Source organism: Glandiceps talaboti, chromosome 11 (genome assembly GCF_964340395.1).
Source record: "Glandiceps talaboti chromosome 11, keGlaTala1.1, whole genome shotgun sequence".
Classification (NCBI taxonomy): domain Eukaryota; kingdom Metazoa; phylum Hemichordata; class Enteropneusta; family Spengelidae; genus Glandiceps; species Glandiceps talaboti.
In genome coordinates, this window is record NC_135559.1 from 10,273,286 (window position 1) to 10,289,403 (window position 16,118).

The window sequence follows — 16,118 nt, forward strand, 5'->3', positions numbered from 1 at the left end:
GATGAGGATCGTAGACCAAGACAGATCGAAAGCTCAACGCTAACAAATTTCAAACTATTTGTGTGTTATAAACACATGCAGCTGATGAACATATTTGGTCTGTAAATCCTGGCTGAGGTTCAAAAGTGACACCTTACAAAAGCAAGTTTCAGTAATTAATATGGGACGGGAACAGTTTGAACTTTTCGAAGAAACCTGACTAAATGTACGCAATCATAAACATACACTATTTGATGTAGATACCTTGTTGTAATTTGTAAAAGTGACAGATCTAAACTTGTCACTATTTATCTGTGAATATTGTTGTTTTATCCTAAAACCTTGTCTGTGTGACTTTCATAATTTACATCACAAAATTGCAGTATTTTATGTTATACTACACAGAATTTTTGAAACTCTTGTAAAATATCATATTACGAATTAAATATATGCATTCTTTATCCTAAATTGTTTTTATTTATTTTTTCTTGTATCTTTAGTCACGGGGGAAATCATTAATTAAAACATGATTATAACCACGTAGTAGATTGAAAATCTCTCCTAGATTATACTGTATTGGTATTTTAACGTGTGATTGAAACACATCTCTATGTGTTGTATATCACCTGTGTGGGCATGTCAACATGAAGTGTGTATCCTGTGTAACTTCAAGATTACTGGAACTTCCAGAGAAAGACCTCTTAATATATTTTGCATCTCAGACATTTTGCGATCATCCCTGAGTCTGTGTCTATTTCGGCTTGTCGACACCAATGTTACCACCCTAAAAAGTTCCACAAGGCACACATGTTAAAATAACTAACAGAGTCAGAGACCATAACCTTAGGAAAGAAAATTTTATTTTTATATTGCAAAAATGTCTATACAAATGTTCTAGTTTTAAGTACATAGCAAACAGATATAAGCAGACATTTAGTGTACTGAGAGGTCTTCACACTGTGACAACAACAAAACATCAAATATCCACCCCTATTTCCTTGCTAAATGAAATGGCCCTAGCTACTTGTATTAATAGGACATTCCATTGTCTCAGGAATAGGGGTGAAATACAAAACTTTTCATCCCCATTTCATCATAACATAGAATGTTGTCATTTGTTTGCATGGCTTGACTGCCAACTTGGATCATTCCATTTTTGATAGAAATATAGTTTGACCCTGAAAATTTTCATCTCACCTTCATCTGATAATGGAATGCTCTTGTTAGACCATTCCATTGCCAATGAAACAGATATAGAACACAAACGGGTCAACCCATATTTCCTTGCATAATGGTACATCCCTAGCTACCTGCATTGCCTAGATCATTCCATTACTAGTGAATTAGGGATGACACACACAAGACTTGTACATTTTGCACTCAACACATTACATAATTCTTATTTTACCCATCAAACTATTTACACAAATTTTGACTTCTTTCTTCTGGTAAAAAAACCACACTCTGAAAATCTCTGTACCTTACTTGCTTTTATATTTTAAACAACAAATGACTTGTTTTGTTTACTGAATGACTTCACAATTCACAAACTTTGGATCAAATTTTTGCATTTGGCTGTCTAAAATGGAAGTAAACCCTTTAAGCTTGACAGCCTATACATGTTGATGAATTATGTAATTACATAGGGTTACAGATACCAAGTCATGAAAGGGTTAAACTTCATGCATCTAACGTAATTAAGTTACGGCTGTCTATTTTGGACTAGAGGAGGCTCCAATATCTATCCACATCCATGCCTTCAATAATATTAGTGACAATGTATTTGTGCGTTACCAGTTATAATGGTAATGGAACCTTCGGTTTAAGATAGGCGCAAATCTAAATCTAGGAGGGAGGAGTCTAAACTTCCAATCAGCGACTGCTCAGTGTTCATAGCACTATGAGATAATAAATGTTCTTCCTCTGAGGAGGAGGGGGAGGGGAGAGTCTAGACTTCCAACCAGCAATTGCCCATGTGGTCGATGTGCCTAAAACTCCATGATTTTCACAGACTAAACACCCCATGGCTATAACATTAACAAGTCAACAAAACCATTGAAAAGTAATACCATTTCCATCCATGTCTTTTTTCTCTAACTTCTCTCACAAAAAACAACATGTTACAGGACACAAGAAAACCAAAGAATAGTTTGTCTATCTTACAATAAGAAATACCAATATGGTGTAAATTTACACGAGTTTATGCAAGTGGACACAAAACAATAAAAACACTCACAAGAGAAGATTTCTCCAAAAAAAATAAAAAAAAGTTAAAGCCAGCTGACTATCAAAAAGACTTGATGCTGAATTCAAACTTTTCTGAATGTTTATTTTTTTTTATATCAGCACTTCACATCTTTCTCTAGGGAATGTTTTTGTTTCATTATCATAAATGAGTACATTCAAGTTTCGAGTCATAATGAAACTCTTCTTGGACACAGAAGTCTTTGGAAATTTCAATACTTTGTGTTTTGAAAAATGTTTGTTTTTAGGAACCATAAAATACCTTGGATGTACCTGTACTCTGATTCATAAACGTAACTATTCTTTACTGCTTAAAAAGAGTGACAGTTTCCTAGCTAATGCTTTGTAAAACCAAGCCTTGAAATAAGCAGAAGTTCATGGAATATAAACGACTAAACATTGTATCTTGACTACCAGATTTGTGAGGTGGTAGTCTGCTTGAATGATAGAAATTATTAGAAAATTGTAGTTGGCTCAGTTCAATGGTTACGTCTAAATAGGACTACTAAGCATACAAGTAAAATTCAAGCCATGACAATAGTTCGCAGGTTTGGTGTTTGAACACACACAAACCATTGCAAATTTTACAAGATCTGCACCCCCCTCCACTCCACCATCCCCCAGCTACCTGTGTTTCCACACCTCAACCAAAACACCAGACCAGTATAATTCACAGTACTTTGTACTATTACACAACATGTGGTGATAAGGTATGGCAAATTTAGGTACAACTCCACTGTTACAGTATTAGACATTTGTAACACTTGTACAATGCCATTTTCATCAAAGTGTTTGACATGTGTTACCCTGCTATGAAATGTGCTTTTACTTGGACTGTGAGGGCGCTAACACAGCTCAGTACAGTATAATTCATTAAAATTCATCGAAATTAAGGACTCAGATTAGAAATATGGTTGTAAGTTTATAACATGCATAATTGGCACAAATGGCCTTGTCATAATGTCTTTTGCAATGTTATTCTCCCTACATGCTAACGCAGCTTAGTACAGTATAAATCATCGAAATTCATCAAAATTATGAACTCAAATTAGAAATATGGTTGAAAGGTTATAACATGCAAAGTTGGCACACATGGCCTTGACATTGTAATGTCTATTGCAATAATATTCCCTCTAAATGCTGAATTCATGGACTTGAAATAATAATATTATGAAACTGGACATAGAATATGCAAATTCTTATGCTTGTTCTCATGTATACTCTGGTTCAGTATCCCTATCTGCAAAAATCTATACAACGTATGTATGTATTCAAGGAGTATCCCCATTGGCTTGTGGTACCCTCCCAACAATATAATACTATTTATCAGCCAATCAGAAACCAGGTTCCATTCAAAAGACTGCAAACATCTATACAATCTTTATGTATATACAAGGAGTATCCTTATTGGCTTGTGGCATCCATCCAATCATAAAACACTACTGATCAGCCAATGAGAAAACCTATTTCATTCTAATGACTGTGAGCAAACCTAGCTGACTTTTCACTTTTTCTGACCATTACTGGTCTCAGATGAAAATAAATTGTTTCTTTTCCACGGGACACTACAATGCCGCAAGTGACCATGGCAACAATGCTAATACACAAACGAACAAGATAGTGATGTTGGTCGATGCAGTCTGAATTTCGGTGGGAGTTCGACGTCATTTTCATTGCCATATTCTGCATGTATTATCTTTACTTCCTGAAATGTACAGAAATAAAAAATTGTAACTTAATTTTGTAATTTATGGCATAATAACCATAATTGTAAAGAATTTGGAGAAATTTGCACTGCATGTATTTTTAATTAGGATGAATGAAGTTGGTGAATGCAATCACAGAAACATTATGGGAAGACATCATTATTAAATATTGAAATGTTATTTCATATTGTGTGAAATGGATGCACGCTCTCTCTCTCTCTCTCTCTCTCTCTCTCTCTCTCTCTCTCTCTCTCTCTCTCACTCTCTCTCTCTCTCTCTCTATATATATCTCATCCTCTCTGTCTCTCAAATAACAGGGTTCTAAAACACATAACACTTAGCAAATCACATACTACGATATCTATCGGCACATAATGTATAAAGACTACTTGACAGAGTATACACAGAACTGATGTTCTGATTTCCTCTTACCTGTAATAATAGTTTTCCCTTCATAATTGAATGCACAACTAAAGATTTCATCAGTATGACCTTCTAAAACTTGCAAACATTCACCAGTCAGGGGGTTCCACAGTCTGGCTGTTTTGTCTGCACTTGCTGTAAGTAACTTACTGCCTTGAGGGTTAAATGTAAGCTGGAATGAGAAACAGGTGAAATGAGAGAAAATAATTAATCTCGAGTTATTTTTAGCAGAATATCCCCTGGGTACTAAATAAAGGTGTATGAGGAACAGTAATTGAGAGAATGTTTCTAATTTGCGATTGGGGCATGGAAACAAAGATATCTTAGTTCTACATAAATCACTTAATTGCTGTTACAAGCTGGAAATGATATACATATACTATGGCTTGAACAGTGTGATCTCTAAGCTAATTTGACACACTACTATACACAGCAAATTTTTGACCCCTATCACTTACTGTGTAATAACACAAGCAACCTGCAGTGTTTTTTTTTAAAATCATTTTTATCCTTCAACAAATAAATTTGTCTTTCATTAGAGGGCACAGTTGGCTTGCACATTTATAGAAATTATGGACTCCAGATCAAAAATGACATAGGGAGCGCTTCAATTAGTAGAAAACCTTAAAGTTCACCGACAATCATCATTTCCTATATACAGTATATTGTCCATTGTACCAAATTTCATGTTCTGGGACGAACACAGTGATGTACACATGCAATTTCTATTCACGTTACATGAGTACTGGTGGTCTAATACTTACTTTTGAAATTTCTCCTTCATGTCCTTCTAGTTTGGCTATACAATTGTGTGTTACAGCATTATAAACTCTAGCTGTACCTGTCAATAGAGATAGTGAGAAGTGTTAGCATTATAAACTCTAGCTGTACCTGTCAATAGAGATAGTGAGAAGTGTTAGCATTATAAACTCTAGCTGTACCTGTCAATAGAGATAGTGAGAAGTGTTAGCATTATAAACTCTAGCTGTACCTGTCAATAGAGATAGTGAGAAGTGTTAGCATTATAAACTCTAACTGTACCTTTCAATAGAGATAGTGAGAAGTGTTAGCGCTATACCTGTCAATAGAGATAGTGAGAAGTGTTAGCACTGTACCTGTCAATAGAGATAGTGAGAAGTGTTAGCATTATAAACTCTAGCTGTACCTGTCAATAGAGGTTGTAAAAATTCATAAAATGTCTATCTCCTTCTACAAAATATAATTAATATTTGAAGTCATCAAAATGGGTATTCAGAAACTTATCAGTGACAAAAGTATGATTTGAAAATGACAAAAATGTTTTCATAAAACACTATATTGGTGAGATTTGTCTGGATTGGGGAAGCTTACATGAATGTGTGACAGTACAATCAGAGGGAGTTATGGGTAAAATATTGTACATTATATTACATGACCACTGAACCATATATAATTATCATAGGTATGTTTGCTACTATCTCCTATATCAAAAACAAAGGTGAAAATATTAAAGCTGCTCTAGATGTAACTAGACAACATCGATATATTTACAGAAAATTGTTAAAATACCAATACATGTTAGTTAGAGGTCAATTTTATCTATAGATAAGTAGTACAGCAACAGGTTGAAATTGTGAATTGCATGGGGGTATTTATTGTTGTGTGTGGACCCGCAAATCAATTTAAATTGATATATTGCATGAACAGTTACATAAATAGATTAACCCATATGTGATTTAATACTGTTTAATACTGGTGTCCGATATTATGAGTAAATCATTAAATCTAACTACACAATTTCATAAAACACTCCAGTTGTAGATAGTGCAGCTTTAATATAATATATATAATGTTTTATTGTCACACACACACACACACACACACACATATAAACTCAGTATATGTAAAATGTCTATGCTGGAGTAAGCAGTGCTCAATACATATGTATGTAGAGTGGTGTATTTACATTTCATGGGATGATCGCAACAGTGTGAAACACTGTGTAACGGCTCCAGTGTATCTTGCTTGATACTGTATGTATATATACATATATACACACACACACACACACACACACACACACACACACACACACACACACGCACGCACGCACGCACGCACGCACGCATGCACGCACAAACACACACACTGGTACATATCTAATTAAGGTAAATGTGCATTGATTTTGTGAGTAATGAAAAATTTACAAAAACAATATTGTGTAGTGACTCCTAACATGAGATTGGTGCGTTAACACAGAACTTAATTTAATTCATTAAGAGTGTAGACTACAGTTGGGTAAAAGCTAAACAATGTGCGATTAGAACCTTAGAGCCTGAGCCCATAAATTACATGCTGGATGGAAATAATCTTTTACAATTGACTGAGCTCTTTTCTTTACTCGTTGTAAAACTCATTAAGAGATGGAAGGTTGCACCCAATGATCTTTTGATGAAAAATGGATGGAACTTACTATCAGCAGATGCTGTAGCAACATACTGGCCTGTATAGTCAAACACTACATCTAATATTTCATCTTCGTGTCCTCTCAGCGTACCAATACACTGTCCTTGGTTAGTATCCCATATCTTACAAGTCTTGTCCATAGATCCAGTAGCTATCAGTGAACAGTCATAGTTAAACTGTGCACTGCTGATTTCACCACGGTGACCAATTAACGTATGGATCCGCCTACAATCAAATTGATTTTGATTTCAATCAAATTTACATAATTTGAATTTTGTTATATTTTCCTGACTGTGATTACAATGAAATTGATACAATTGAATTTTGCTATTTTTTTTCATGATCTTGATTTCAATCAAACTTACATATTTGAATTTTGTTATTTTTCTTATGTTTAACAATAGTGTATAACTAAAAATTCAATCAAATTTAAAAATCTAAATTTTTGTTAATTTTTTCTCATGTTGACCTAAAGTACAATCAGACCCACCCCTCCCCACTGAACCCCTGTGATGACCTCTCACCTTCCACTTCTGACATCCCAGACTGACACTGTATGGTCAAATGATCCTGTTATAATCTGATCACCAGTTGTATTAAAAGATAGAGAAATAATTTCAGCAGAATGTCCATTGAGTGAACACATTTCAGCACCCGTCTGTACATCCCATAATTTGGCCGTAGTGTCCATACTGCCTGTTGCTACCAAGGTACTTTGTGGATTGAATGATATACAAACCTGAAAGGCAAGAAAAAATAAGTTTATGGTATGATGGTATAAGTACAAAATTTAATGTACATGCTTTTCATGGATTCTGAAATACAACACTGGTAATCCAACCTTCAGTTTTCTATATAGATGCAAAACTAAATCTATTGTTCTTCATTGTGGTAGATCACACAAGTGGGTGATAGCGGTTCCTCTGCCGTGCAATTCTAATCACCCTGTGATCAAGATAGAGTAAACATTGGAAGTATCAAAAGAGCACTGCAATGGAACTCTAAATGAACTAGTTTTCAGAGATGCCGACCCTACTGAGATGGTAATTAAACCAACAGCCATTCAATAGCTTATCACTGTTGTATCCAATAGTTTTAGTTTGTGTCTATCTAGTAAATCATATTCATGCCAGACCCCCTCCCCTCACTAAACAAACAAAGTTTGTTTTTTGAGCTTGTGTGCCATTATGCAATCCTTCCTAGAAAGTTATGGTTTTTAAGCTGATCATTTACTTAAAAGACATTTATGGAATGCCAGAATTTAAAACACATTTCAGTTTAATAGTACTTCAAAGGTCACTACCCTAATGCTTAACACTTATAAAGATTTCCTGAATGAAAAACTAATACATTGTACACTGATATTTTGGATATGAGCTCGGATGATCTCTACTCTGAATTCTGGAAATGATACATGAGATATTAGATCCCACTTACTATTTCAGCTGTGTGTCCTCTAAATGTGTGGTAACATTTTCCAGTTTCTGAACTCCAAAGTTTACAAGTTTTGTCAAATGAACCAGTTGCTATCTTGTCACTGCAAATAAAGAAATATCAAAATGTTTCAATAATGAATCATCCATACTCAATTAGGACAAAAACAAGAAAAGTATTGTGCATCACTTAAATACTCATGCAGTCTGCCCATCTGGGGGGTGGGGGAGGGAACACAAAAATAACCCTCCCTATGACAACTACAGAGCCAATCATGAGCAAGCAAATGACATCTGCCCGACATACACACTTGCTCAAAAGTACTAAATAAAAAGAACAGTAACTGCCATAAATAGTAGATTGATTGATAGGTTAATAAAAAAAAATAAAAAAATAAAATTCGCGTCATCACACCACTTTAGACAAAATGTCCTGACCAGAGAGAATTCTATTTTTTTGGCCTTATGCTTCCTAATTTAAGTTATTTTATGGTCAGTCATTTGTTGGCAAATGGCAGAATAATTTGAATGGTTTTTAGGTCGAGTCAAAAAACTCAATAAGACTTTTATTACAAAATTGTTATTGTTGGTATTTAATTCGCTAATTTCTATTTCTTGGGGCATTACAAAAATACAATTGTATATTTTGAGTTCTTTTCTTTTAATTTCTTCTTTGCATGCCATATTTGAGCTATTTCTCTAACTACATCATAAAAAGTTTAGGATAAGTAGAGAAAACCTAGGTAAGGTCAGGTTTAATTGTATCTATACTATTCTGTTTATTTGGCCTTTGGCAATATTTGCTCTCATTGAATTTAAAAGAATGAAGTTTTTTTAGTCTTTGTGTGTGTTTTTCTACACAATGTCCCAAATATTTTTTTTTATTGATTTCTGAGGTGAACCTCAGTAACATTAAAGTGGCCATATGGATGAGAATTTGGTATTTATTTTGTTTTTTTATTTGACAAAACAGCTCCAGTATGTTTTTATACTTGAAAAAATAATGCGAAAGAGCATATACCAAGTCTATGTTCATAACTCAATTAACTGCAAAACATTAAATAATGTCTAAAATGTTTGTTATTGTACGTACAAAAACACACTTTTTACACTTTTTCCATCTTTTTGCAATGTATTGAGTTATGAACATGGACTTGGTATATGTTATTTCACATTATTTTTTCAAGTAGAAAAACATAGTGAAGTTGTTTTATCGAATAAAAATCCAAAATAAATACCAAATTCTCATCCATATGGCCACTTTAACAATCACTGTTCTACATGTAGATCATACTCCTACACACTGATACTAGATATCTCTGCCTTCAGTGGTGCCATGATTGCTTTGTCACAAAGTTTAAGTGACACCACGTTTGCCACCTCTTTGAAGTGGATACCGTGACACACAACTTTCAGGGTGTTGATAATAATTAATCTATAAATAGAATTAACAGGCTCAATTTGGAAAAATACTCTATTAAATTACAACTATATCCAATTTCACGAAAAGCTAGTGCAGCATATAAATACAAATTTAGAAGTTGTATGTCAACCAGCGACCAGCATTCCTGGACACACTTTGCCGAAATCTGTTCTACTGATCTAGAAATTTCAACCAAGAGGAAGTTATTGAAATTCATATCATTTATGAACAAATCTACTCTAGATAAATTTCTTACAATCTAAAATTTGAACATCGGTTTTATGAGAATTTTCTTTTCTTCCATTTTTTAGTGTTCAGAAGTCCTGTATTTGATTTCACAATAGCTGTACTTACCCATATGGATTATTAAATGCTATAGCATAGACAACATTTCTGTGTCCTTCCAGTGTGTGAAGTTCCTCTCCTGATGCTGTCTCCCATACTTTACAAGTTCTATCATAACTACCAGTTATAAACATGGAACCTGATTTATTAAAAGCTACATTGGTAAGGGGTAGAATGTGAGCACGAAGCACCTGAAAGAAGAGAAAGAACAGTCACCATAATGTAATTTTCATTTCTAATTACTTATCACAGTTTTTGTTGAATTTATTGACCTCAGTATTGCTATCTTTATATAAAAGACACCACTGCTACGTTTGCAATTCTCGGTACCTGAAATAGAACATTACTGCCTTGGCGCATCATAAAACAGAACATTCAATTTCTTAGTCGACACAACAACTTCCGCTCGACATGCTTCACTTGCATTACTATAGGCACACGTGAGTATAAGTCAACCTTCTTGTTCTATTTTGACCCTCTAGCATGAAGTAAAATGCTATTGCAGGTACCGAGAATTGCTATAATATGTTACGATTGTAGCAAATTGACAGTTACCCAGAGACTTGACTATCTGGGTTCAACATTGTGTTGAGTCAGGTAGCAAAGTGTATAGGCTAAGTGATAGTGGATACCAAGTGTTAATATACACCACTTGCAGTCTGTTTTGGAGTAAATTGTATGTTACTTGTCTCCACTGTGTATTTTGTACAGTATAAATGGTACATAAATTTTATGTAATTAATCAATATGTACATGTAAATAATTAAAATGTATTATCTGAAACCTGCATTGCATAAATGATGTTACATTCATTGGTGGCATCCCTATAATCTCCCTTCCACACTTCATTTTTACTTATCCAACCGTTTGGAGCAGAGATTAGGGTCATCATCAACAGCATCCCTATAACTTATAAGTATAATCTCCCTTACACACATTTTCACATGTACACCTGTGTGGAGCAGAGACTAGGGGTACCATCAATGACAGTCATTGCTGGAATCCCTAAAATGTCCCTTCCACACATTTTCACTTGTCCATCCCATATGGAGCAGAGACTATGGTGGGGTACCATCAATGACAGTCATTGCTAGCATCTCTTTGATATCCATTCAACTTCCATATATCTCATTTGTCCACTAATGACTATAAAGACAGAACTGTTATTTACCTTAAACAAATAAAATTTATGATCATCTGTCTGTCCTAGTTTTTCCTGTAATCTGACTATGAGCTGTCTGACTTGATCTAGTCTGGATGGAGTAATAAGGGGTTCTTTTCTCACTATTTCATCTAACATGGCATCTACATCGGTCCTGAAATAGTAAACAGAGTTAGATACAATTTATATACACACACAGGAATTACCTCTTACTGCAAAGATTGCATTCTTAGGCCAAAAAGAAAAAAGAAATGTTTCTGGTCAGTGTGCGCATCACTTATCTACCCTGTGTCGATCTTTTTTGTATGTTTGTCCATGCAATTTGCAGATCCATGGGGAAAAACACAAAAATGACCCTCCCTACTTCAGTGAAGACAACTGCAGAGCTAATCATGAACAAGCAAATGACATCTGCCCCACATACACATTTGCTCTAAAGTACTAAAGAAAAAGAACAATAACTGCCATAAATAGTAGATTTAGTGACAGGTTTGTCGAGAATTAAAAAGAAAAGAAATGGCCTGATTTCAAATCAAACAATTTATCTTGCGTATAAATGTATCTTACTATCATACTTACTCTGGTTTGAGATCTAGTAAATCAATGGATTTATTTTTGATATTGCCATGTTGTTCATATTCTAAGATAATACCTGGAAAAAAAGAACATAAAATAATTTCAAATATTAATTATATAAACATAATGCATCGTCTAACAAAACCGAGCCATGTAAAAATATGCATAATTTATCCACGAAAAGAATCTTATATACATATAGCAAATCAATCCCAAGCTTTTGTAGACATTTAAATCTACATTTTTTGGAGACACTGGGGTGTGTGGTGGTACATGTATTGTTTCTGTATTTATTACCAGTTGACATATCATGTATGTATATGCACTTGTTTGACAAAAAGTGTTTTAAAGTGGCCATATGGATGAAGATTGGGTATTTATTTTGGATTTTTAATTCATAAAACAATTTTTTTATGGCATCCTACTTGAAAAATCAATGTGAAATGATATATGTCAAGTCCTTGTTTGTATTTCAATACATTGCAAAAAGCTAAAAGAATGTGTAAACAGTTTGTTATTGTATGTACAATAACAAAGATTTTACACATTTATTAATCTTTTGCAATTTATAAGTTACAAACAAGGTATTAGTCTATGTTATTTCACATTGATTTTTCAAGTAGAAAGCCATGATAAAATTGTTTTATAAATTGAAAATCCAAAATAAATCCCCAATCTTCATCCATATGGCCACTTTAATGCAAACTATCAAGGGAGAAGCAATTTGTGAAAGTGAATATTCATGGCCTCTGAGTTCATAGAACTTACAAATGAAACTCTACTCAAAGAGTAAAATAAACTATTTGGAAGTGAATCACAAATTTTCAAAGTAGTTTATTTATAATACAAATAATAATTACCTGACTGAGTCTCTTTGTATTTAACCGTTCAAGACAATTTGTCTTTGACTATACAATACATGAGATTAAATATGTTAAACACATAACTGTTAAACTGTACAAATCTATTTATTAGTAATTACAAGTTTACTTGTGATTTTACTTTTTATTTGTTTTAAAATAATGTTCCACAAAATAGTTAATTTGGACAGGCAAGTCTAGATTGAGCCGTACCTTGTGCACACAGTAATAGTCAGTATTACCTAGAAAAGGGAAAGCAACTCCACCACTCATAATCAACAAATGTTTCACGTCAAACTACCTGGTACACTGTCACTACACTTCAGCCAGATAATTTAGAATGATTTGCGTAATTTATTTTTCGGGTCATTTTTTTGAGTACATTACACGAATCTGTGGTAAATGACATCATTTGCAGAAAGCGCGTGGAATTTTGTGACTTTATCGTTTGCTATTTTTTGGAAATTCTCGAACATACTTGACAACCCAATGATGTTGACATTAACGACCGTCTGAGGTGAAATCTCAAATGGCTGGACGATGTCAGACATCATGTATAATTTGCAGTAGAATTCAAAGGGCCATGAAGTACACATTAAACATAAAGATAGAACAACGGTCGACATACCTGGTGGGTAATAGCGTAGAAGGAATCGTTTCAACCGCATTTTACTAGGTATCAGACTGTCAAGCAAGAGTCAGTCAGACCATCGCCAGGACTTGTCGTCCAACAAGAAAATGTGCAAGATGGCGGGAGCCCTTTTGGACCTTCTAAGTTGATAATAGAAATCTGCAGTTATATGGTAAGGGTGAAATACATAGTTATGTATTCCACCATAATTTTGTATATATATACTCAAACTAATTTTTAAATACAAAAAAGTTTATCAAGCCATTATTCAAACTGTTATTATGAAAAAAAAAATCACCAAATTGCTAAAAAACTTAGGCAAAATTGTGAACGAGGTTGCACCTGAGCGCCACCAACGGCCAAGTAAAAAATTCCGAAGAAACAATGAACCGGAAACACAAAGGGTATATCTGATTTACACTCTGGTGAACCATTTATGATGTGATGATATCAGTGGATAGCAAAATTGATTTGATGTTTTGATTATTCATATTTATCGAAACTTATATTACAATTATTTGATTTCCTCTCTAATCAAGTTTGATGAAATCATCACTGTATATCGTGAATTTCAAACACCTACTTACTACCCTCAAAATTCCTTGTGGAATTTATGGTATCACCCGGAAACAGTCAGTGACTGCGCAGTCTCAGTCCACGTTCCTGTATTTGAGGTTTCTCGGTTTGTTTTGGTGATTTTCTTGTAAAGAGTACAGCGTTGTTATTTCAGGGTAGAACAGGTCAGTATTAATCCATTTTCACATGCGAGGACCATTCAAACTTAACTTGACGATCTCGAACGTTCGACCATGGCGGTGAGTATGTGCATTTAGTCAAAGTGCATGATCCATGGTCCCGATCCAATGGTTCCGGTTCCCTGACCATCTAGTCACAAAGTCGGTGTAAAAAGGTCCCAAGTACATTTTGTTGATAAAGGTGGGTCGAGTTGATAATCGGTTTAGGGAGAGGTAAAATAGTGGTGTCGTAGTTACATAGTCAATTGGAGTAAGTTCGGAGTAGAGGGGAGAATTGAGTGACAAGTTATACCACTATCAGTACCTCACTACATCATACTAGTACATGCACTGACTGGGATGACATGTCGACAGCGGTTTTGATGGTGGTGATAAGGGCCTGTTTTATGTACATGGTGGACTGCAAAACACTTACGTTGGTCTGCCACGTACATGAGTAGGCGATATTGATGTAGACATTCATCATTTTGAAAAAAAACCCCAGAAGAAAATGAATCTTTAACAATAATCAGGATAAGGTCATCAATGTTGATGACGATGATGATGACACTGACAGCGATGAATATTAATTAATAACGATATTGGTGAGCTACTTTAATTGTATTTTTTGGTGCCAAATGAAGAATAATCTATAAAGTTAGACTGAAAGTTTGCACCAATGAGTTTTTATTATGATATTCATTGACTGCTGTGATATTGCGATATTGTGATAATCTCTGACTACGGAAGTCTGCAATATTATCATTAATCTTACCAGTATCCCCAAATAATCAATATTAGAAAGCAGTAGGACAACCAGTGTGCCATCTAATGATAGTCAAATTTTGTTATTGTGGGTCAAAATGATGAAAACTGGCATTTCTTGTGAGTCACCACATAATAAGAGTTATGGGAACACCAAATTTTGGTGCATCACTAGAAATTGTGTGCATCAGTGGCGCGTCAAATTGGCTTAGAGAGCACACAGGTTACCACATAGTAAGAGATAGGGGAACACCAAATGTTGGTGCATCACTAGAAATTGTGTGCATTTGTGTCAGATTGGCTTAGAGGGCACACTATATGTCCCTACAATATCTTGCTTTAATTAAAGGGATGTGGTCTGCAACTTGTAAGTATTTTTCAACATTTTTGTTTCCATATAAAAGGTTACTTCTAGTTTACCCTTCACTGTCACTTGTTTAATGACAAGTAATCACTGGCAAAACTCCCACCGTATTAACTGCTGTGATACTGTATTCTCATACTGTATGAATAAAATGACATCATTTTATTCTTATATATCTGACCACAGTATCACAGCTATTTACATGGTAGGACTTTTGCCAGTGGCTGCTGGTTTTAGACAAATGCTGGTGGATGGTAAAAAATAAGTAACATTTTTATATGGAAATGAAAATGACAAAAAAATGCTTACAAGTTGCAGACCATGTCTCTGTAATATATTTTCACATCACAACTGATTATTTCTTAGTTTTATTTTTGTTTTTGTTTATAATGACTGTCATTACAAGAAATTATACAAATGGCTAATCTGAAATTATGTGTAATTGTATGATACAAATTTCAAATAAATAAATTAATTTTACAACTAAGTTTGTCATGAGTGTACTAAAGGTATACCTTATAAAGTACTTTCAATATTTCTGTTTTGACATTGCCATAAAGATTCATGAAGAAGCTCATTCATTTTAGTTCAAATATTGATAAAATGAGATCGAAAACTCAAACTGACCTATGAGTACTTATTTCATATGGTTATATTTAGTTGTAGGATTAATTCAGTTGGTAATTTGCATACAACATATGTTTATGGTATTACAAATGTACATGTAGGTATTACTGTCGGATGACAGCTGTGATTTATGGTAAAAATTAAGTCAATATTTTCCCTCGAAAATGATGACAAGAAATTATAGTCTGCTTGCAATGTTTTGGTATTTTCAAGTTTATTTTGAATTTGAATTGTAAATAAGTGAAGGCTTATACACCAGTAATGATACAGAGAAAGAAAGATAAAATATCTTTGGGATAATTTGTGAAAAATTGAATGTTAAATCAGACATTGATGTTGATAATCAAAAAATTGAATTTTATGGTAAAACAGTGTTGCCTAACTACCACTGGTTGTTATGC

The 16,118-nt window shown here is 34.0% G+C and overlaps 2 protein-coding genes across 5 annotated transcripts in view; one reads left to right on the forward strand and one right to left on the reverse strand.

Moving 5' to 3' along the window:
* Window positions 1–863: 863 nt before the first annotated feature.
* Window positions 864–13,350, reverse strand: LOC144442847 (uncharacterized). Of its 2 annotated transcripts, XM_078132234.1 has the most exons (10): window positions 13,225–13,350; window positions 11,740–11,812; window positions 11,170–11,314; window positions 10,008–10,189; window positions 8,235–8,334; window positions 7,322–7,536; window positions 6,805–7,022; window positions 5,117–5,193; window positions 4,362–4,524; window positions 864–3,928 (listed from the first exon to the last, which is right to left on the reverse strand). In XM_078132234.1, the coding sequence occupies exons 1-10, from the start codon at window positions 13,262–13,264 to the stop codon at window positions 3,894–3,896; spliced, it is 1,248 nt and encodes a 415-aa protein (XP_077988360.1). In that variant the 5' UTR covers window positions 13,265–13,350; the 3' UTR covers window positions 864–3,893. The 2 variants fall into 2 exon arrangements, with proteins under 2 accessions (XP_077988360.1, XP_077988361.1); XM_078132235.1 differs by lacking the exon at window positions 13,225–13,350 and having other exon boundaries at window positions 11,728–11,813.
* Window positions 13,351–13,900: 550 nt separating this feature from the next.
* Window positions 13,901–16,118, forward strand: part of LOC144442845 (uncharacterized) — a 28,153-nt gene continuing 25,935 nt past the window's right edge. For 2 of the 3 annotated variants that reach the window (XM_078132229.1, XM_078132232.1), the window contains exon 1: window positions 13,968–14,042. In XM_078132229.1, the coding sequence (XP_077988355.1) occupies window positions 14,037–14,042 (6 nt within the window). In that variant the 5' untranslated portion in view covers window positions 13,968–14,036. Of the gene's footprint in view, window positions 14,043–16,118 lie in introns of all 3 variants that reach the window. The other variant, XM_078132230.1, reaches the window with a different exon arrangement.

Excerpts from the sequence above, each read along its gene's own strand:
- LOC144442847 (XM_078132234.1), bottom strand. The coding sequence starts at position 13,264 with ATGCGGTTGAAACGATTCCTTCTACGCTATTACCCACCAG. Across the intron at positions 10,190-11,169 it reads ATAAATTTTATTTGTTTAAG|GTGCTTCGTGCTCACATTCT; the intron begins GTAAATAACAGT and ends CTCTTCTTTCAG. Across the intron at positions 4,525-5,116 it reads ATGAAGGAGAAATTTCAAAA|CTTACATTTAACCCTCAAGG; the intron begins GTAAGTATTAGA and ends TTCTCATTCCAG.